The sequence below is a fragment of the Malurus melanocephalus genome, unplaced genomic scaffold (assembly GCF_030028575.1).
Source record: "Malurus melanocephalus ecotype Western Australia unplaced genomic scaffold, MMel_1.1 scaffold_6, whole genome shotgun sequence".
Taxonomy (NCBI): Eukaryota; Metazoa; Chordata; class Aves; order Passeriformes; family Maluridae; genus Malurus; species Malurus melanocephalus.
This window is the reverse complement of record NW_026623238.1, coordinates 4,864,651-4,886,214: the sequence shown is the minus strand read 5'-3', so window position 1 is coordinate 4,886,214 and position 21,564 is coordinate 4,864,651. Positions and strand designations below refer to the sequence as shown.

At 37.1% G+C, this 21,564-nt stretch overlaps 1 protein-coding gene across 3 annotated transcripts in view; it reads left to right on the top strand.

Annotated features, from left to right (window-relative positions):
- Positions 1–18,683, top strand: part of ACP1 (acid phosphatase 1) — a 20,341-nt gene extending 1,658 nt beyond the window's left edge. For 2 of the 3 annotated variants that reach the window (XM_057371879.1, XM_057371895.1), the window contains exons 2-6: positions 9,445–9,518; positions 9,622–9,735; positions 14,276–14,337; positions 16,571–16,676; positions 17,566–18,683. In XM_057371879.1, the coding sequence (XP_057227862.1) occupies positions 9,445–9,518; positions 9,622–9,735; positions 14,276–14,337; positions 16,571–16,676; positions 17,566–17,643 (434 nt within the window). In that variant the 3' untranslated portion in view covers positions 17,644–18,683. Of the gene's footprint in view, positions 1–9,444; positions 9,519–9,621; positions 9,736–9,790; positions 9,905–14,275; positions 14,338–16,570; positions 16,677–17,565 lie in introns of all 3 variants that reach the window. The other variant, XM_057371886.1, reaches the window with a different exon arrangement.
- The last annotated feature ends 2,881 nt before the right edge of the window (positions 18,684–21,564 follow it).

Here is a 21,564-nt window from a genome sequence, read left to right as displayed (position 1 = left end):
ACCTTAGAGTAAAATCAACCCCTGATAATAATCCAGGGAAATCAACCTTTAATAAGGGATTATCAGTTGCTGTGTGTTTGGAAGCTAGTGGTCTATACAAATGTTTTCATATTAAAACTTCTTAATTATTAATCCTCCTTCCCAAACATGGTGTTCTAAAGATGGTGGTAATCACTGTCCCCATGTGCTGAAGGGTGAGCCAGCAGGGAAGAAGACTGGCCTGGCTAAACAGGGTGCTCTGGCTGAAGCTGGAGGAAGAAGGGAGAGATTAGGACCTTTGGAAGAARAGGCAAGCAACTCAAGACTAAAGGATGTCATGAGATTATTCAGGGAGAAAAATTAGAAGGTCCRAAATGCAGCTAGAATTTGTTACTGCCATAAAAGAGAAAAAAAAATTCTATAAATGCATCAGCAGCAAGAGGGGGTTAAGTAGAATCTCCATCCTTTATTGGATGCAGGAGGAAACAGTGACAAAGGATGAGAAAAAGTCTGAGGTATTTAATGCCTTCTTTTTCTTAGTCTTGAACAGTACGAGCGGTTGATCTCTGTGTACCAGCCCCCTGAGCTGAAAAATGGCACMGTTCCAACTAAGGTTGGAAAAGACTTCCAAGATCATCAAGGCCAACCTTTGACAAACACCAATCTGTCAGCTAAAACGTATCACTAAGCACCACATCCAGTTAGTTCTTGACCACTTCAGGACTMGGGGACTCCCTCACCCTGCTGGGTAACTCCTTTCAATTCTTAACCACCCTTTCACTGAAAAAAATTCTCTTGATGTCCAACCTGAACCTCCCCTGATGCAGTTTGAGTCCATTTCCTCTTCTGTTGTGAGTGGCCTGGGAAAAGAGACCGACTCCCACCTGTCTACAGTCTCGTTTCAGGCACTTGTAGAGAGYGATAASGTTTCCCTGAGCCTCCTTTCTCCAGGGTTAAAAAACCCCAGCTCCTCACAGGACTTGTGTTCCAGACCCTTCACCAGGCTTGTGTCCTTCTCTGGACACGCTCCAGCCCCACCATGTCTTTCTTGTACTGAGGGGCCTAGAACTGAATGTTAAATTCGAGGTGTGGCCTCACCAGTGCCACGTACAAAGGGACAATCACGGCCACACTATTGCTAAGACAGGCCAGGGTTGTCACTGGCCTTCTGGCCACCTAGGCACACTGCTGTCAGGGGTTGTCAGTCAGCACTTCCAAGTCCTTTTCTGCCAGTTGCTTTCCAGCCATGATTTCCTGCGTTGAGGGAAGYACTCACTGAACCACTTTCAATCATTTACCATCAGTCCTGGTCAGCATGGGAGGTCCTGGTTGGCTGGAGGTTSACAAATATGACACTCATCTACAAGAAGGTTTGAAAGAATGATCTGGGAAACTGCAGGCCTGTCAGCCTGATGCTGGTACCATGGAAGGTCATGGAACAAGTCATCATAGTGTTACTGTGTGGCACATACCGGACAACCAGGGCATTAGGCCCAGKTAGGATGGGTTTAGGAAAGGCAAGTCTTGCTTGAACGACCTGATTTTCTATGACCAAGTGAYCCACCTAGTGGATGAGAGAAAGGCTGTGCATGTTGTCTACCTGGACTGCATTACAGCCTTTATCATGATTTCCCACAGCATTCTTCTGGAGAAACTGGCTGCTTAGGGCTTGGATGGGTACACTCCTCACTAGGTAAAAAATGGGATGTATGGACCTAAACTAGTGGTGAATGGAGTTACATCATGCTGGAAGCTGGTCATGGGTAGAGGTTTCCCAAGGCTCWGTATTGGGATCAGTCCTGTTTAATGTCTTTATCAATGGTCTGGACAAAGAGATTGAGAGCTACCAGAGTTCACACACAACACCAAGTTGGGTGGGAGTGTTGCTCTGCTGGTGARTAGAAAGGCTCTGCAGAGGGATCTGGATAGGGTGGAGTGAATCCAACAGTATAAAGTTTAACAAGACCAGGTGCCAAATCCTGCCCTTGTGTCACAACAACCCTCTGCAGTGCTACAGGCTAGGGGCAGAGTAGCTGGAAAACTGTTCTGTGGAAAAGGGCCTGGGGGTGCTGCTKGACAGCAGCTSAACATGAGCCAGAGTGTGTCCAGGTGGCCAAGCAGGCCAATGCCATCCTGGCCTGTATCRACAATAGTGTGGCCAGCAAGATTAGGGYAGTGATAGTCCCCCTGTACTCAACACTGCTGAGGCTGCATCTCAAGTGCTGTGTCCAGTTCTGAGCCCCTCAATCAACAAAGACATGGARGTGCTGGAGTGTGTCCAGAGAAGGGCAGYTGGAGCTGGTGAAGGGTCTGGAGTACAAGTCCTATGAGGAGTGGCTATGGAAGCTGGGTTTGTTTAGCCTGRAGAAAAAGGTTCAGGGGAGACCTTACCACTCTCTGCAGTACCTGAAATAAGTTAAAAGAGACAAAATAAGAGRAAACGGCCTCAAGTTGCACCAGGGAAGGTTTAAATTGGGTGTTAGGAAAAATTTCATCATGAAAGGATTGTTGGAAGGGACTGCTGTGGGAACTGGTTGAGGCCCCATAGGTATTTAACAGACATGTAGACATGGTTAAGGATGTGGGTTAGTGGTGGACTTGGCTGTGATGGGTTAACAGTTGGGCTAGATCTTCAGGGTCTTTTCCAACCKAAATTATGCTATGATTTTGTGAAACAATTCAAACATGTGGGTTTGTAAGCCCACAATGGCGATTTGCACTGTAACAAAGTTTTAATGCAGGAGCTCGTATTAGTGTAACATAATATGTTTTTATTAATTAACTATTAAGCCTAAGGAAAGAGTGGACAAGTCAGTACCACTGTTAATGGGATGGATTTTTTTAATCAAATGTTGTACATAGCTTTTAAATTTCCTCTTCTGTGTTATTGGGTTATAAAAAAATAATCTTAGTGATATGTGATGTGAAAAGCTAATTGACATGATAAGCATTTTTTTTCCAATGAAATATATACTTTTTTCAATTGAATTTTGTAGGCAACTTGTTTCTTCCTGCTTTAAGTTTGCTTAATTTTTTTTCGGTTGTTCTTCAAGAGTGACACTGTTTTCCTCCTACATTTTATTAGGAATAATAGCTGACATTATTGCTGAAAAGAGAACTAAATAGATTTTTAGAACTGTGTTTAACTGTAGTGTTCTTTGCTGGTTAATGCAGTATCTTAATTCTGAAGTTTGCCACATCTAGTGAGAATAAATACCAGAAAGGACAATCCTTCATGAAAAATTACATTTTCTTTCTACATTGTTTTGATAGAAACCTGTTATTGAAATATCTATTGACTGTGCTCTTTGTTTGTAATTAAATAAGCAGATACTCATTACACAACAAAATACAATCTAGTTAATGTGCATAACTACATTAATGATAAGGGTTCCTCATCATTGAGAAATAATTGAAATACCCAGCAACATATGTAATTACAGCATATGAAAAAGCACCAGAAAACAATCTTTCTCATTTAAGCAAAGAAATAATTAAAAGTGGAGGTGAATCAAAATGCAGTTTGCTCATTTTACACTTACTTGGCTCATGTAATTAATAGTTGAACTCCAGAAATGGACTTAATATGATGCTGTGTTATGTAAGTCAGCCTCTTTGTCTCTGATAACTTCTCCACTGTAACATAACAAGCTGAATGGGTATCTTGGTCCGTGATCTCCTCCACAGATGGAGGAACAGTTGTAAGATGGGTATACTTGTGAACAAAGTGGTTTTGGCTAGGTCTTCAGAGGATTAATGCTTGTTGTGAATCACTGAGTATGAGTATTGTCACCAGGGATCTAGAATGCATAAAATAATTTTTGAAATGGCAACTAACTTAGTGGGTATGAAGACATTACATGACAGTTACAGAGAGATTTGAGTCTCCTGGTTCAGTTGTCACAATCCATTATATGACATTAGATAAAGCCAAATGCTAGATTTCATGGGAGGAMATTATATTTATAGCTGCAGAATGAGAAATCAATAGGTTGGGTAAGACACTGAAAAAGTAATGAAAAACAGATGCTGTGATGAGTATTCTTGGCAAGTTGACAAAAAGAAATAATGTCTTTTTTTTTTTTTTTTAATAAAGAGGAGAATGTTAGATAAATGTTAAAAAAATTACCTTTTTTTCTATGCAGTATTGATAATACAGCTGAAAGAATACAGTGTCTTATTTAATCTGTCTTTCAAAATGATCCAGAAGTACTAGAGAGTTGGAAGCATGGTTATAAAAGTAATCTTGGAATTGAAAAACAAGACATATGCTTAAAACATGTTAAGGGTCTGATTGTTGTGACTAGATGCTTATGTGTTGAAAACCTGTGTTTTCCTGGTGAACCTTTAGGTTGATTAGAAAAGCCTACTATATCAGCAGTTGAGTAATTCAGGAGAATTATTMTTCTTTCAAGGAAACTTTTTGAGACACACACACACACATATGAATGCAAAGACCTGGGAATCTGAACTAAAATCAGTGCCTTGAATGGTTCCTTACAAAAGTAATTGAATGCCGAGTGTGTCAAGATGGAAAGAGCTAGGACTTGTAATGAAGTTCTGACAGGAATTTGAATACAGAATGGAATAAAGTGACCAGTCAGTTTTAAACACATGCTTGTGMAGGGAGCCTGATGAATGATGCAAATGATGCTGGGAAGCATTTTTCTAGTCGCTTGGATGAAGTGACCATTTCTTTGTAGAAAGATAAGTAGAATTAAAATCAGGTTTTTTGCATGTGAGAAGATGCAAGCTAGTGAAGCTTCTGGTACTAACACCAGACAAAAAAAGAAAGGAACAAGAGAAAAACATTTGTTTGGATTTGGAAGAAGTAGGGAGGTGAGTAAGGAACAACTAAGATACAAAAACAATTGAAAGAACAGATGACTGGATCACCATACCCAGAGATGGCTAATAGACCTGAGCATGAAATGGAATCAAGTTGCTTTCCTGCCAGTGGATGCAGAGCTTCCATTTTTGTCTGGGAATGGGTCAAAGATTAGTGCAGAGACTGGAGTAAGAACTCAAAAAATTAAGTTTTGGCTTAGATCACTGTCAGTAGAGGCCTTGTGCTTAGAAAATGAGTGAGAAAACATGGCTTCTTAAAGTGATTGACAAATTATTCCAGTACTGATTCTGTGACTGAAATCTCTTGTCCTTGAATCATTGTATTCGGAGATGTTTGTAGGATTAATTTCAGTGCATCGACTCTGGGTACCTGGGACACTAGTGTTCTRTGATTGAAGATGTCGCTACAACTGAAAGAACTTGMAATGCAAAAAAATGAAGGGAGAAGGTGGAGATTTTAAGAACTTGAATACTGCTACCTTCTACATAAAGCCAGCATGATCAGATCAGTTGGAAACATAACAAGGAAGAAAGGAGCAAGAGAGGAGGATAGGTAGTGAAGCTAAGGTGTCGATAACATTTAAGGAAAATATGATTCAAGTCCAAGGAGGAAGGTGATTGCCCTGTGATTCTTTTTGTGAAATTTCCCCTTTCACTCTCCAAATGTGTCTGCCAATCCATGGTTTAGTAAATACTGTACATCTGAAAAACCTGGGAAGACCAATGTGGGATGTAAAACTGGATGTGAAATTGATAGAAATTATTGAGAAAAGTGGCTGGAAAACAAGGATTAGGTTTGCATATGTCAGTGGCATAAGATAGGGCTTTACATAAACCATGAGATGAATGCAAACGTTGCAAAGAGTAGCATAGTAAAAGCTGRTTAGGATGAAAATAATATTGCAGAGTATGCAGGGAAAAGAGCTTCTGTTAAGTCAGTTCTGTGATTCTGTCCATAGTTCCCAGGAATAGATCTGACTGATGATTGCAGTTGCCTAACTGTTGATATCTCTGGTAATGTCTGGAATGTGTCATCAGGAAAGACATTAATTTTTAAGTCACAAACTGGGTTAAGTGTTTGTTTCAAAAATGATACAACTGTAGTTTCTAGTTACTGCTGGGAGTGGTAATTAACATGTTTAATCAAGGATGATCATGGTGGTGTTCATTGTGGTATTTTATATTATGTTGAAGATTATATTTATGGTGTTTATTTTAAGAAGTGAGCAAGCTATAGAGGGGTGAAAATTTGGAACAAATTCAATCCATATAAAGCAGAAGGGTAGACAAATGGAAAAAACATTGAGGGATTTATTTCAAAAGCACCATTTTGAAATTCTGAGAGCTAGTTGATGAATTGCTAGGACAAAGAGTATGAATTGTTTTTTACTGAAATGTTGAGTGTAGTAGTGAAAGTTACTGTTCATGCACAGTTGTGTGGGATCATTCATATAGAGAAAAAATGGATGACCTCAACAGCTGGTGTAATGGAAACAAGGTAATAGCTCAGAAAAAAGATTTAAAGATCACGTTTTTGAAGTAACAGAGAGGGAATGGACAAATTAGAAGTAGGGCATTATAATCCTATTTGATACTTGTGAATGAGTCAAAWATGATTGTAGAAGTTCTCAGGTTATTTTCAAAATAACTAAGTACTTATTTCAGACTATTCTTAAATTAAAAAAAAAACAAACAAATGGAACAAACTTTTTCTGTAGTGTAGTCTGTGATTTTATTTGTCAGTATTCAAGAGAAGTCAAATTAAAAGGAGTGCAGACCTGACTTAACTGAAGTGATTAGATAAGGTCAGTTAATTTCATGAGGAGATTGAGAGCTTGGTTTGTTTAGTGTAGCACAGCTATGCTTGCAAGTGTKCTGTATCTGCTGAAGGAAAGACAGAGGCTGATGTTAACCAAGATCAGATGAGCATAACCTTCCAGGAATATATACTAAGTTGAAACTGGAAGGTCTTATCGTACCACAGGAAATTTGTATCTGCAATAGCTTTTTAAGACAGATGATGCTTTTTAAAATGGAGCTTGATGCATTTGTAAKAGGAGTGATGCTGTGTATGCTTGCAATATCAAAGTATTGAGTTCATTGATATGAAGGTTGTTTTCTGTCTTGTGCCGTGTGTTACTATGTTTTGAAATTATATTGATTAATGCTTAGTTTGCTTACTCAAGAAGTGAGATTGAATTATGAAAGTGTTTGAAGATGGAATAAAGTAAAAAACCATAGTACTAACCTGTCTTCTCACTTAACCACATAAGAAACGCCAAAAGTTTCCTGCTTTATTTTTCTTCCAAGRCTGATTTAATGTCTGTCATTAAATAAACTAATTCAAACAATGAAATTAATGTTTTCTGCTGGAAGATCTACTGACATCAGAATTTACTGAATGTTCCAGCATGATTAGTTTTTCAATGGTTAGCCCATTCCTTTTGCCATGTAGTGATTTGATGTTCTCTAAATCTTTGACAGCCAATTTGTGTTGCTTCAATCCTTCACTTCCTTCCTTTTTTGTGATTTTTTTTTTTATAATTGACATGAATGAGACAATAAGTTACTAAATGCCCAAATCACAGCAGCTTCTCTCTCTTTAGCAATGAAGTATTTACCTTGGTGTTTTGTTTGAAAATRTAGGCATGAAAATGAGATTAARYGTCACATGAMAATTTCTTGATGGAAATCTARCTTTGTTCATGGGCATTTCTTTCTTTTWACTGTTTGAGATTTTGAAAGAATTTAATCMGTAATAGGAGAGTGATTTATTTAAGGGTACAGAGATGAGTTTTGGCATTTCTGGTATTTTATATTATCTGCTTGAAAGTCAGAGATGAGCAAAGTTATATATTTTGTTTGATGGAAAGTGAGGATTTGTATGAGTTACTGCCATCTGGGTGATATATCAAATATTATGAATATCCAGCTAATTACTGAAAATTTCTGAAGGATGAAAAGATAGGAAGCATTATAGTTGAATAGGCTTTTTTTGTTGAGACACTTCATTCTTTTTCTAAGAATATGAATTTCTGCATGTATTTTTAAGAGGTTTACCATAGATTGTTAACTTAGTTACAGTTTCAGAACAAATATGCTGTAGATCCATTATTTTTAGTTTTTATTGGGGCTGTAATGCATTGTTGAAATAGGTTCTTTTTGAAAATATGGTCAGCTCAAGTGACTAGTGTAATTGTAGGCCATTGGAGGGGAGGGCTGATTGTGTATTTGTATCAGTACCTTAACTGTTTCTTGGCTGATTGACAGTACTTYAGCTTTGCCATGTGCTGGGTTTTGTTGTAATGCTCCACATTTTGGAYGAGAATGTTTGGATTTTTTTTTCCCCGTGATGTTTTTAGAGCTCGTGTAATTGAACTCGTTTTTTTTTTGTGGGGAGGGGGTCGGAATTGTTTTCTGGATGCTGCTCTTGATGAGGGCCCAGTTTCACCTGTAGTGACTTGACTTCAGTGATAAGAGCATTTTTACTGCAGGATGTTAAGCCATTCCATTATGTTTTCTCAATAATGATGGCTGTATTTTTGTATTTTGGAGTTGTCCAAAAGTTTTTGCTCACAGGTAGGTAGTAATGTAAATACTTCAGGCAAATATTCATGGTTCTCCATGCATTACTTGAAGGTGGTATTAGTTGAAATTTGGCAGTGTGTAGGAAGATTGAAAATAAAAATTATATGCTGTTATTTAAATTCTGTAGTTTTGTCTTGTCTTCTATAATCACATACTCTTTATGAAGAAGAGAGTGATGTGCTTACMCATCATTTACTAAGTTTATTTAGTAAATGTTATATCTTTTGTTATAATAATATGCATTTCAAGAGACTGATGTATAATACAGAATCCTAGAATGACTTGGGTGGGAAGGGACCATCAGCTGTATCATCTCATCCAGTTCCAACCCCCTGCCATAAGCAGGGCCACCTTCCACTAGACCAGGTTGCTCAGAGCCCCATCCAGCTTATCCTTGAACACTTCCAGGGATGGAGCACCAGACTTTCTGTGGTTGCTATGACCTGTTGCTATGGCTCACCACCCTCACTGTAAAGACGATATAATTCTTGTTTGTGTCCAATACAAGTCTTCTCCATTTCTGTTTAAAAACATTGTCCCTTGTCCTGTCACTACAACCCCCTCAGTTGAAAGACTGCAAAAAGTTCKGATCTCCCCAGTCCTTTTTTTCGGACGGCACAAACTCAGTTCTCTCTCAGAGCTGCWCAGCCCTCTGATCATCTTTATGGCYCTCCTTTGGACCTGMCCCAACATCTCCATGTCTTTCTTGTGCTGGGCGCCTCACAACTSGATGTACTCGATGGGGTCTTATGAGAACTGAGGAGAGAGGCAGAATCCCTTCCCTCAATCTGCTGGCCATGCTCATATCCAACTTTTCACCCAAAAGTGTCCTCAATCCACTGGGCTTTTCTCAATCCCCTCATGCCACAGTCTCTACTGATACTGGAGATTGCCCCAGCGCAGGTGCAGAAATCTGGGTTTTCGCATACACCATCTTCATTCTTGTCTAAGTAAATAAAAACCTTTATTCTGGTCTGGGCTGAAAAATCCACACAATTATTGATTTTTTATTTTCTCTTGTTTCCATAGGAAACATCTGTCGCTCTCCAATAGCTGAAGCAGTTTTTAGAAAACTTGTAACTGATGAAAAGCTTGATCATAAGGTAAGCTATTTATTTCATTTTCAAGAAATAACTGTCTCATAGCCAGTTAGAAATATAAGCAGTGAGGAAAGAGACATAAAAATATAAATTTGTTTTTCTGTAGTGGAGGATAGACAGTGCAGCGACATCTGCCTATGAAATAGGAAGTGCTCCTGACTATCGAGGACAGAATTGCATGAAGAAGCATGGCATTACCATGAATCATATTGCCAGGCAGGTACTGTACCTTAATTTTCTTTAAAACTGTGTATGTATTTGTTTTGTTGTTACAGTGGAGGACAGACAGTGCTGCTGTTTCAGACTGGAACGTGGGGCGCTCCCCAGATTCAAGGGCTTTAAACTGTCTAAGAAATCATGGCATTCAGACAGCACATAAAGCAAGACAGGTAGAAGAGAGTGTATCTTCTTTCTTATTCATACCCATGCCCTAACCATTGCAATCACAGAAATCATTTGACCAATGCATGGTTAAGCATCAAGTCATAAATACTTCATGTGGTCTTTTAAAGGACACCAAAGTGGCCTTACTCTTCCAGTTAGGCTTAGTGAGTATTTTGTTATTAAGTTCCATTGGAAGTAAAATTAGAAAGCAATGAACCAGTTTCTGCATTATAGAAAAATTCTGCCTCCAAATGTTTAGTATTTTGAGCATTTTTAAAATACTTTTTAAAAAGGTACATAGTCTAGTAATCTGTGATGCATCCTTCAGCAAGGAATTGTATATGTATTCAGCAGGTCCAAAGAGAGGTAGAATACCTGCTCATCCATCACAAAAAGCTTCTGTGCTTGCATGAATACTTTTTAAAAATATTTGGAGTGCAAAATTAGAATGAAAGCACTTAAACCCAAGATTAGTAGCACAGTTGGTAACTTCAGAGGAAAACATACCCTTAAAGCATTCTTAAGTCTAGAGCAGTTTGTCACTTAGTGAAATCCTCTAGGTTTTACCTAAAATCATATCTGTTTTCCTTAACAAAAGAACATGTATTTCCATACTGCATTCCAGAGAGATTGGAAGTAAATGTGTCTGCATCTATTTAAATCATTCAGACACTCAAACAGATGCACATAATTTACTTCAGTTAACTGTTCTCTGGGTATAAGGTATTCCTTTAGGGCTTGACCTTTACTTAGTTTGAGTTTATGCCACTAGTTTTTGTGTTGACAAAAAGATCAAGTAGTCTTGTTATTATCTTAGGTTCCTGTTCCCTTCAGAATTTTACTAGACCTCACTGAGGTCATATTTACTTTCTTCACTTTCCAAAGACTACATGCTTAGATTTTGACTTTCAAAAATAAATTCTCTCAATTAGTCAATTGCCCTCTACTGACCTCTCCTGATGTTAATCTCTGTTTATATGATAAACAGAATTAGACACAGTACCATTTCAGATTTTTCAATATTTTACTATTAGAATAATTACTAAAAAAGTCTGTTGTGACCTTTTCCTGTTGCAACCTCTGGATTACTTTTTATCAGTACTTACAGACATGATTATTTGTTGGTATACAAGCTAAATGGTACTGAAACTATTCATTCAGTGTTTCAATCATCACAGTAGTGTAATATGTTTGTCTTCTTAGAAGATATGCCTTGGAAACTTGAGAACTGTTCTTGGCTATTCCTAGAGTGGTTTATGAGCAGTTAAATTAAAGCAAAGAACCCAAACCAAGTTGATCCTCTGTCTTAAAGCAAATCTTTATATCCTCCTTTGGCAGAGAAGGAATGAAAACACTTTTAATGAAGACATTTACTTATACATTCAGGCAAATGAAGAGATTTTTCAATCAGAAGACTCTAAAACGTTACATATACAGGGAGASAAAAGAGTTAGTCAATAAAATGAAAGACTAACAGGATGAAAATTTGTCTAATTCATCACACTACAAGCACTTTATTTTSTAAAGAAAATCTACAAATACATGAACTACTGGTAACTTCATTTCACATTGATGTTAAAACTATGTAACTCCAAATTTATYTTTATTCCCAAACTTGTGTCAAATGGTCTCTGCTGATTCTCTGAACAGCAGATGTGATATGGTCTTGTAGAACTTGTGAAAAAAAAGGTACTTGACGGTGTAGAATAGGACTTTTCAGAGTGGTCAGGTTAGTACAMGTGGAAGTGTATTTGTTTCTCTATTAGAAACAAACTCAAGGATAGAAATTTGTGTGACACTTGTTTCAGAACAGATTAAGGAAGATTTAATACAGAAGCTGCAGAAATAGAGAGCAGGGATTTATCTTCTGTTGCCTTTGAAATACTGTCATAAGATAAGTACCTTGTACAATTATCCTCTTCAGTCCTGTGGAAAACTGTTACCCACCCAGTGAAAGGCACATTCGTTCATGTAATTTTTTGCATAATTATGATAATCATGGATTTAAGCATTTTTTAAAAAAATCAAAACTACGAGAATGATTTATGTAAAAGAGAATATTAAATTTGTTGTGTCCTGCCATCATTTACAGTGATCTTCTACGCTAAAACTGAAGTATAAAAATAAATGTATATAGTTGTATATAAAATAAAGAGTTGCTAACATTTTAGTTGATAGTGGGTTGCTGTATGTTTATGTACACATTTAAATTCAGAAAGCTCATATTCTTCCTGCACAAACCAGAAAGGTTTTAATCAGTTTCACTTTTATTCATTCTGAGGCCAAAATTGATTTTGGTATGACTCATACCCTGGTGCATTTGCCTTAAATATGAAATTGAGATTAGAAGAAGGTTGTATTAAACACTGTTTCACAACTGGATAAATTTGAAGATTACTGCCTCTCTTTGGGTTTTAGACAGAGAAAATGAGATTTCCCTTCTGTAAATAAAGGGAAATGTTTCACTAATAAATTAATAATGGTTGTATTTGTTTTTTTAATGTAAAGTTATTGTGGTCTGTGTAGTTTCATCCAAACTTGACTACTTGAACTCTCCACTACTCTTGTCAAAATGTATATAAATTTTTCTGTCCTCAATTTCATCTCCCAAAGTACTAGTTTTCATAGTGTTGAGGAGTACCTTCAATTCATTGTAGTTTGTTCAATTAAAGCTTTTTTTTTATCTAATACTGTGTTAAGGATTAAGAGCACWAGCCAAATGGTAACCTTGGTTTTAGGGCTGCATTTGCAGCTGTGTTAGTGCTGGTCATAGGGTAATAACTGTCACATTGTCAAGTGTTCCTAGTTTATTCTTCTATTTGTCAGTACAACAAAGAAATCTGTGCCCTCATATTTTCACGGGGKCCAGTGTTTAGCTGTGTAGAGCAATCAGAAGCAGCTTGTAAAGGTCCTGATTAGATTTGCCAGGAAAACAGAGCTATTTCCACTGCAAAAATATTTTCATAGGTCAGAGGCACTACATGAATACAGCAAATATTTTTACAGTGAAAATAAACAAGTCTGCGTTAGTTTTCACCATTAACCCTTCCTTTTCATGTGCACTCCTGACAACTCACCCCTTCAATTCTCTTTGTGTGTAACGTTTCATTTATGGTTTTATTTTGATGATAATTTCTGTCTGTCTTTTCTTACTCCCTGTTATGCAAGCCTTATCAGTATCTATTTGATGTTTGCACCAAGAAAAAAAAAAAGTGACTGTTTTGCCATCCAAACCTTTTTTTAATACAGAAATAATTTTTACAAGTCYGAACTCTCACTTAGAGGATAATACRTTTTGCCTATTTGTCTACTTGCTTACTCACTTCTCTAGCCCATCCTTTGTAGAGATGCCTGCCAGAAAAATCTGTTCTGAACAAACTTTCCACATTTCTTGGTTATGGTGCTTCACATAGGACTGCATGAAATGCAGTCTTGTGAACTCTAATATTATAGAGATCTCATTCCATTTCTTCATCCTCATTATGGATGCCTGGTTCAGCTATCTTACACCAGCATTGTGGGCATGGTCTAAGAAGATTTTACCCTAAGCTAATGCTTAAATGTAAACTGAAATAAAATGACACTGGCAAATATCTGCAGCCATCCTTATAACAATACAGATGACRTTAGTATTTAAGTCAGTAGTTGATCTGCTATATTTGCCTACATGACTGTGAACTAAGATCTCTGAATTTAATTGATATTCATGTTTAGGAGTCAATAATTTCCAGGAAATTAAAAGAACAGATCAAATGATGGTAGGAAGATGTACAATAGATCCCAGATTTTTTTGCATCATACTRCAAATTCTGAGAATTTACATGGCCTAAAATACTGTGGATGCATTTGTTTGTAAAAGRTAATAACTCATACCATCATACTACAGCTTTTCTTTTCATTTGGTATCTTTTCCTATGCAGTGGCAAATCTCTAAATCAGAAGTATTGAAACTTGATTCCAGGTTGCTTACTTTTTTGTTGTCATATAAAGAAAGTAATTTTTCTATTTTATTTTTAACTATTTTTATTTCATGATTTCCATTATTGGAAATTGCTTTAGTTTTAGTAGTTGAAAAGTACTAGAAATGTAGCTTGTAAGATGTTCTAAGTTGGTGCATGAAATTTAAAAAAAAAAAAGATTGGTTAAATAGCTGACTTGGGTTTTTTTGTGGAATACTTGCAGAAATGTGTAAATAATCATGATGAAGTGTATTTAAAATGTTGTAAGTTGTTGTAAAATTCAACAAAGGTGCATTTTTATTCTTCCACCTGTGTATTTTTTAATAAATCAGAGCTATAGAACTTGAAAACACTTTTTTCCCCCTGTTTATTAATCTAATGCAGTTTGTAGGCTTAAGCACCTATTTTTACTTCTAGATCACTAAAGAGGATTTCCAGACTTTTGATCATATACTTTGTATGGATGAGAGCAATCTAAGGTAATGTATGAAGAAATGTAACAAATTCATATGGATTACTTGTAGTGATGTCTCTTAAGTCACTTTGAAGACAGATGTCACATTTTACTGCTTAGCTTGTGTTGGGCTTTTTTTGTTTGGTTTTTTTTTTCCTTACATGTATGTGAATGATGTGCTAATGGATGGATTCTCCACTTCTAATAAGTGTAATGAGCCAGAACTCAATGGTTTATTTGTGTGATACATGCCAATCAAGGATTAAGGACATGAAAATTTAGTTACTTTGTGCTATATACAGCTGATGCCTGTGTAATTAAGAATGAGGATGTACTTACTGTCTTGATTGAAGTGATCTGTTTTTCTAATTGCATGGCAGCTAAAAGACAAACTGCGGGGACCTGGAAGGGATTAAATATGGTGGAGGTTTTTTTTAGAGAAATAGAGGGAACTCTGAAATAAGCAAGGTTGGTAGCTTGGGGAAATTTTTTTTTTTGTTAGCTGTGCTCTAGTTAAGAGTACTTTAGATAGATCTGGTGAAGTAGCTGTCTAGTGTAAAAATTTGGATATCACTAGCGAAATTTCTACTCAAYTGCATACTTATTGAGGATTAAGGAGCTGAATTTTAATAAACCACAGGTGTCAAAGTTCTTGTAAGGGCTATTGTAAAGTTAGTTTAAAAAAGCCCAAACCAAATCAACAACAAAACCCAAATAAAGACCTTATTAGAAGCACATAAACACATCTAGAGAAGCACCATTTAACTGAAATTTATGATTTTGTTGAATTTTCTAGAATGTCTTGAATAACCTTTCTTCCACAGYCTTCATGAATGAAGGGTGTATAACACTTGGCTTGATTGCAGCATCTCAGGCAATGACGTGACAAGGTTTCCTTCTATTTTCACTTGAATTCTTAAACAGAAATTTGAATTAACAATTTACATGATATGAGCAGTAGAGCAGAAGAAATGTCAGAACTGCAAAAGAGATATTGCTACTGCTATGCTAAAGTTTTGCCTTTAAATTGCACTGAGTTCAACCATTTTGCCTAGGAATGCCTATTTGTGGCACTGGGAGGACAAGCTGATTCCAGGTGTTGATGGAATGCCTGTCATATCAGAAAAGGAAGATTTGGGCTATGTCCTTTCTTTAGTACCAGAGCCATCTGGCCCTCTCTGTTCATTAAGTGGTATGCCAAAAGCCTTTAAGAAGATGGTCTGACACTTTTTTAATAATAAAARTCTAGAGAATTTGTTTACAAATCTGTAGATTCAAGCAATAACTTGATAGAGGCGCTCTGATTTTTCTTCAAGAAAAAGCAGTATTGGTGGTCTCACTGCTATTTCTAAACTATCTGAAATTAATTTCTTAATCTGAATTAAAAATTAGAATTTAATTTCTTAAAACTGATATGGTTATGACTAAGTATTCACAGGGGCTTTCTTTGCCTTTTCTTACGATGAGTAAGTAAAATGATGATTTGGTATGGAGATGTGTCATATTAAAATAATTTAGTATGTTATGGGAGTTCATTGTGAAAATGCTAGTACTGAGCTGCCTTTAATGTGAAGATGATGRGAGGTGCATTTTAAGTGCCTTTGGGATAATAGATGACCATATTTATGCAGATAGGGAAGATGCCATCTCAAAACCAGAATGTTTTATCAATAGAGGCAATGCAGAAGGAAGAGAATGTGTCARCTGGTGAAATGTTACAGTATATCAAAAGAAAAACAGGCATAGCTCACTGATTTACTGTTTTCTGTTAACTGAGTGTGGTAGGATTTCACATGAGCTAGAGGTAATATTGAGAGAATTTGTAATATACCAGTCTAAAACATTGGTTTGAGCAGATGGGAGAATCTTATTTGTACTTCTRGGAAAATACCTGGATAATTTCCATTGTTTTTTGTTCAATACAAGCTAAGGGTGGGTATCGAAAGTACTATTTATTGATTGGAGGAATAACTTGATGAATTTACTGTTACAGAGTTCTTTTYAAACTATAGGTCGAGTGTTTGTTAAACTATAGGCCTGAATGTTTGTTTATGCGCTGAATTGTCCTCCATAGTCAATTAAACAAGACCCCACATAACAAGAAAAACAAAAACAAGCAGGTGCATAGAGTACACAAGATTGACTGAGTCCAGACACATTATTTTCCTGTGTTGTCTAGAAATGACCATAAACATCTTGTGCTGATGCCAAAATTCTGAAGGAAAATTCAGGGGGATATTTTATTTTCTCTTTTACAGAGATTTGAACAGGAAAAGCAACCAAGTTAAAGACTGCAAGGCCAAAATTGAGCTACTTGGAAGTTATGATCCACAGAAACAGCTTATCATTGAAGATCCGTACTATGTATGTGTAAGAAATTCTTTGGGTGGCTTTATTAAAAAATTGTGTGTGTGTAGTATATAATTTTTCCAGATCCCACAGTTGGCATGTGATACRTAATCTGATGTATCATCACTTTATAGAAAGTGAAGTGTAAAGTTTTTTTAATCACTTAAGAAAACTATAAATTACTAGGATAGGAAAGGAAAACATYATTATACTTATAACAATTATTTACRTTTAAGTAAAGCACTGCACCTCCATTTTCAGTATTGGATGAAGCCTTGTTTGATCAGCCTCCTTGCAAACAGGATATGATCGGGAAATACAGAGACAAAGACATGGACACAGGTGGTCAAAAAAGTTGGATAATACCAGCCAAGGGCAAAAAGTTAAACTAATATTCTTCAGTTTAGGAAACAGAAGTGGATGAAGATGCAGTAGTGTTCTATAAAATCTTGATATMATGGGAAAAGCTGAATAGGGAATTACTACTCATTACCCAGAAAGTAGAGTATCAAATTATATTAACGGGAAGCAAGTTCAAAACAAAAAGAGGTTTGTTTTGGTTGGTTCTTTTTTCTGCACAGTGCTTCATTAATCTGTGAAACTCAACATGACAGTGTGAACGTAAAGAAAAAAGTAAAACAAGGCTCAAAAGTGAGTGGAAGAAAACTGTGAAGGAAAGTCATGCAGGACTGTTGAATACAAAGTCACAGTGCTTGTGGAAATTCCTGAGCTCAAATTAGAGAGAAATATGTAAAAGCTCTTACCAAGTATTTGCACTGTTTTTATTTTTTCCTAATGTCTGTTGTTTGCCATTACTGACAGCAGAGAAACCAGTCTGCAGTTTTTATTTTCTCTTTAGCCAGTATTGTTGTTCTTACAGTCTTTTTCGTCTCTTCTTTTCTAGGGGAGTGAAAAGGACTTTGAAACCGTTTACCAGCAGTGTCTTAGATGCTGTAAGGCATTTTTGGAGATGCCTCATTAATGTTTCATCATATAATTTCTTAAAGAAAATAATTAGCTTCTCCTGAAATATGTAAAATTTACTTGATTGATGTATTTAAATTGTAAAATTAGGCCTCTGCATTCAGTACTTACTCAGTTTAATTTTGTGTTTTAGCTGTTCCGTCACATAATGAAAAAATGTGGAAAGGTTTTAATTGGATTACATGATCCACCGTTTTATCACACATTAATGTAGTAATAAAGTATAAATTTATCTGTAAACTCTTCCAGTGCTTTCTCACAAGCACTACAAAAGTAACACCTTGCTTCTTTATATGCTATGCTAACTGAACTGAGGTCTTGTCATTGTGTCCTCAGTGAGTTAATTTCAGTCARCTTCCAGTGGTAGTCTGTGAGATAATAATTGATGTGTAACTTAGGTGTGTCATCCCAGTATTGTTAGGCAGCCTTTGGATGGAAGCTGTTTCAAATGGAGCCTGCTAGACTAAAAGATCTGCTGCCTGATAGAACCAGCTAAGTCTTCCWTTGCTCTTCTGGTCAGTTCCTAGCACACCAACACAAGCACATGTAACAGCATTTACTTTGAGGAGAAAACATATCAGCTTAAAAGCTGAAATGTGAAATCACATTTTGTATCTCACAGTAGTATCAAGTCCATGCAATATAATGGATGAGAAATTTGTTCTAATGCCAGTTCCTACATGAGGGTCAGACAGTATTCCCAGATTTACTCAGGAGAATGTACAGCCTGTCAAAAGTGTTCTTTGATAGTATAGTTCAATTAAAGACAGTCCATCTGTAATACAATACTAAGTTAGCAGAAGGCCAGTAAGTAGAGAGTTCTGCTYTTGGACAAAATTTGAATGCTTTGTAAAAGTCTATGCCTACTTGTCTGAACATCACGTTTGCTGTCTGCCTTAGACATTTAAATGTACTGAGATCAGTAATATAAGTGATGCCATGCTGATTTTCCTGTGTTGAATATTATCAGCATTGGTATAAACTAGTATTATCACATTATCTATAAAACTGGATATATAAAAATCGTTTTCTTACTTATTTAGCCTTGGTTTTGTCTCTTTCTGCCTTCCAAACTTGTAGTCTCTATACTTGTCATCTGCTCAACCTTCTGGGAAAGTGATGGATCTCAACAGAGGATCTTACTATTCTTGGGGAGGTTGGAATCCTGGTGTCATTCTGTGTGTGTTGCAGACTTCACAATGGGGATTAAGTTTCTTGGGACTTTTGCTGTAAAATAGATGTATTTGTGTTAGTGAGGTTACTGTTTTGTGCTAAAATTTCAATCAGACATACAACTTCAGAACCTGCTTGCAAAAGGAAAGTGGTAGAGGGAATATTTAAATACAGAAATCAGAATCTTTGTGCATTATTGGATTACCATCAGTTTTGACTTCTAAAAAAACAATTCAGGAATTTGCAAGCTTACTGGCTGTTTCATATCTAAGGGACAAAGAGTAATATACTATTTCAGATTTGATTAAGTACTGACTCTGGAAAAATTACTTTCCATTTCAGAGTAAACGGGGGAAAGTAATGGGCAGTTAGGGACAAAACATCCTAAATGTGGTTTGATGCACTAACCTCAAAGGTGGAAGTATTCAGGCATAATSTTATGTTCCCTGCCAGAATGACCATTTTAAATAGCTCAAAAAGATTGAGAACATGATGGTTTGTGCTTATGCATTCATGACTGTGTAGGAATTCAGCCTATAGTTTCCTGCATATTACAGCTACRACTGAAAGGTCTTAAATCTTTATCTTTGAGCTGCTGGAGTAACGAAGGAGATAAGAGGATATGGTTGTTTACCTTTACTGGGCTTAGGAATCTTCCTGTAAAGTGATACTAAGTCAAAGCTCGAGCTAAATTCAGTTCAGATTGTAGAAGTTTCATCCTTGAGACAGATTTTCAGCAAGTAATCTACTGACTAAATAATTCACTACCTCTACCAGAGGAATAAGCTGATGATTTATTATTATAAATCATAGTTATTTTCTGGAAGAGGGGTAAGAGATCACTGTGGCATTTTATGCAAATTTGCAGAAGCCCAAAATACAGAACAGGGATTGCTTTCAGGAAGKACAGTTGCATTATTTGGGTTCAAAGAGAAACAGTGAACACAGGATTAAGACACAAATCCTGTATCATGCAGATGACTAAGTGCTCACACATCCAAAATACCACTCATGAAAAATGTAATTTTRAATGAAAAATACAGAACTGACTCCTGTTTCTCCCTCTCCGCTYCCACAGCTTGTTATATTTTAGGTAATAAAGTTAAGACTAAATTTTWWAAAAAATCTGCTATAGTATAGCTGTATTTTCTGTCAGAGCAYGCTGATTTCTGTTAAATCTATAGAAAATATTTAAGGGAATAATTTATTTAATGATTAAATTCATTAATATAAATAAAGTTGCTATTTTCCTTTTACAAGGAAATTTTATAGAAAGTTTTCGTTTAGCCTGATTTCAGGTATCCTACTAGAAAAAGCTTTACAATATTTTAAACTTGCATGTTAAGTAGTAGGCTGGTCGGTGGAATGRAAGCACAATGAAGCACAGTTCCACCCACATGTACTGTAGATGAGTAGCTTTGTGAATCCCATACAAGTTGATTCCTTTAACAACCAGGTTTTCTGCAGGCATGCATTATCCATTAAGACACAGAACTTTAACATCTAATGATCACTGAAAGCAAATAAAAATATGTACCTCTGTCCTGCTAAATACAGCTGCATTCTAGAATGGGATTTTCTACTTCAGTCGTTTTCTTCTAAAGCATTGGATGTTGAAGGCTCYGTAGTGTCAGTTTCCAGAACCTCARCTCCTGTAGTTCTCAGGGTGGGAGGGTTGTGTTTGGTTTGGGTTCTACATTTTGTGGTTCAAATTGAGAACAGAATGGAAATTATAAATGCCAGTATTAAGGTAAAAGTAGGTGTGGTTCATTGTAGAGAGTTGACCCCAACTGGATGCCAGACACTCACCAAAGCCTCTCTCTTGCTGCTCTCCACAACTGGACAKAGGAGAGAAAATATAACACAGTCCAGGAGTTCAGAAGTGGGAGAGATCACTCTTCAAATACTATCATCACCAAAACACACTCAACTTGGGGATATTAAATGAATTTATTACTAACAAATTCAGAGCAGGATTATGAGAAGTAAAATAAGACCTTAGCTCTTCCTTCCCGCTCCTTCCTCCTTCCCAACTCTACCTTGTTCCCCAGCAGTGCAGGGAGATGGCAATGGGGGTTATGGTCAGTTCATCAYAKGTTGTTTCTGCCACTGATGAGGGAGAGGAGTCCTTCCCTGCTCCAGCCTGGGGTTCCCCCCACAGGAGATAGTTCTCCATGAACTTCTCTAGWGAGTCCATCCCCCAGGTAACAGTTCTCCACAAAGTGCTACATCAGGGTCACTCTTCCACAGGGTGCAGTCCTTCAGGCACAGCCCGTTCCAGTGTGGGTCCCCCATGGGGTCACAAGTTCCTGCTCCAGCATGGGCTCYTCTCTCCACAGGTCTGCAGGTCCCTGCCAGGACCCTGCTCCAGCACGGGCCTCCCACAGGGTCACAGCCTCCTCTCAGGCATCCCCCTGCTCTGGCAGGGGCTCCTCCAGGAGCTGCAGGTGGATCTCTGCATTCCTGGAGTTCTCCATGGGCTGCACCAGGGGCTGCAGGGGAATCTCAGCTCCAGAGCCTGGAGCACCTCCTGTCCCACCTTCTGCACTTACCTTGGAGTCTGCAGAGCTGTTCCTCTCACATGTTCGCAGCTCTACACTGGCCCTAATAATAACTGCAATTACTTTTCTTCTTCTTAGCTATGTTATTATGGAAGCAYTACCACCATTTCTATTTGGCCCAGCCTTGGTCAGGGGCACATCTGTTTTGAAGCTGTCTAGCATTGGCTCTGCCAGACATGGAGGAA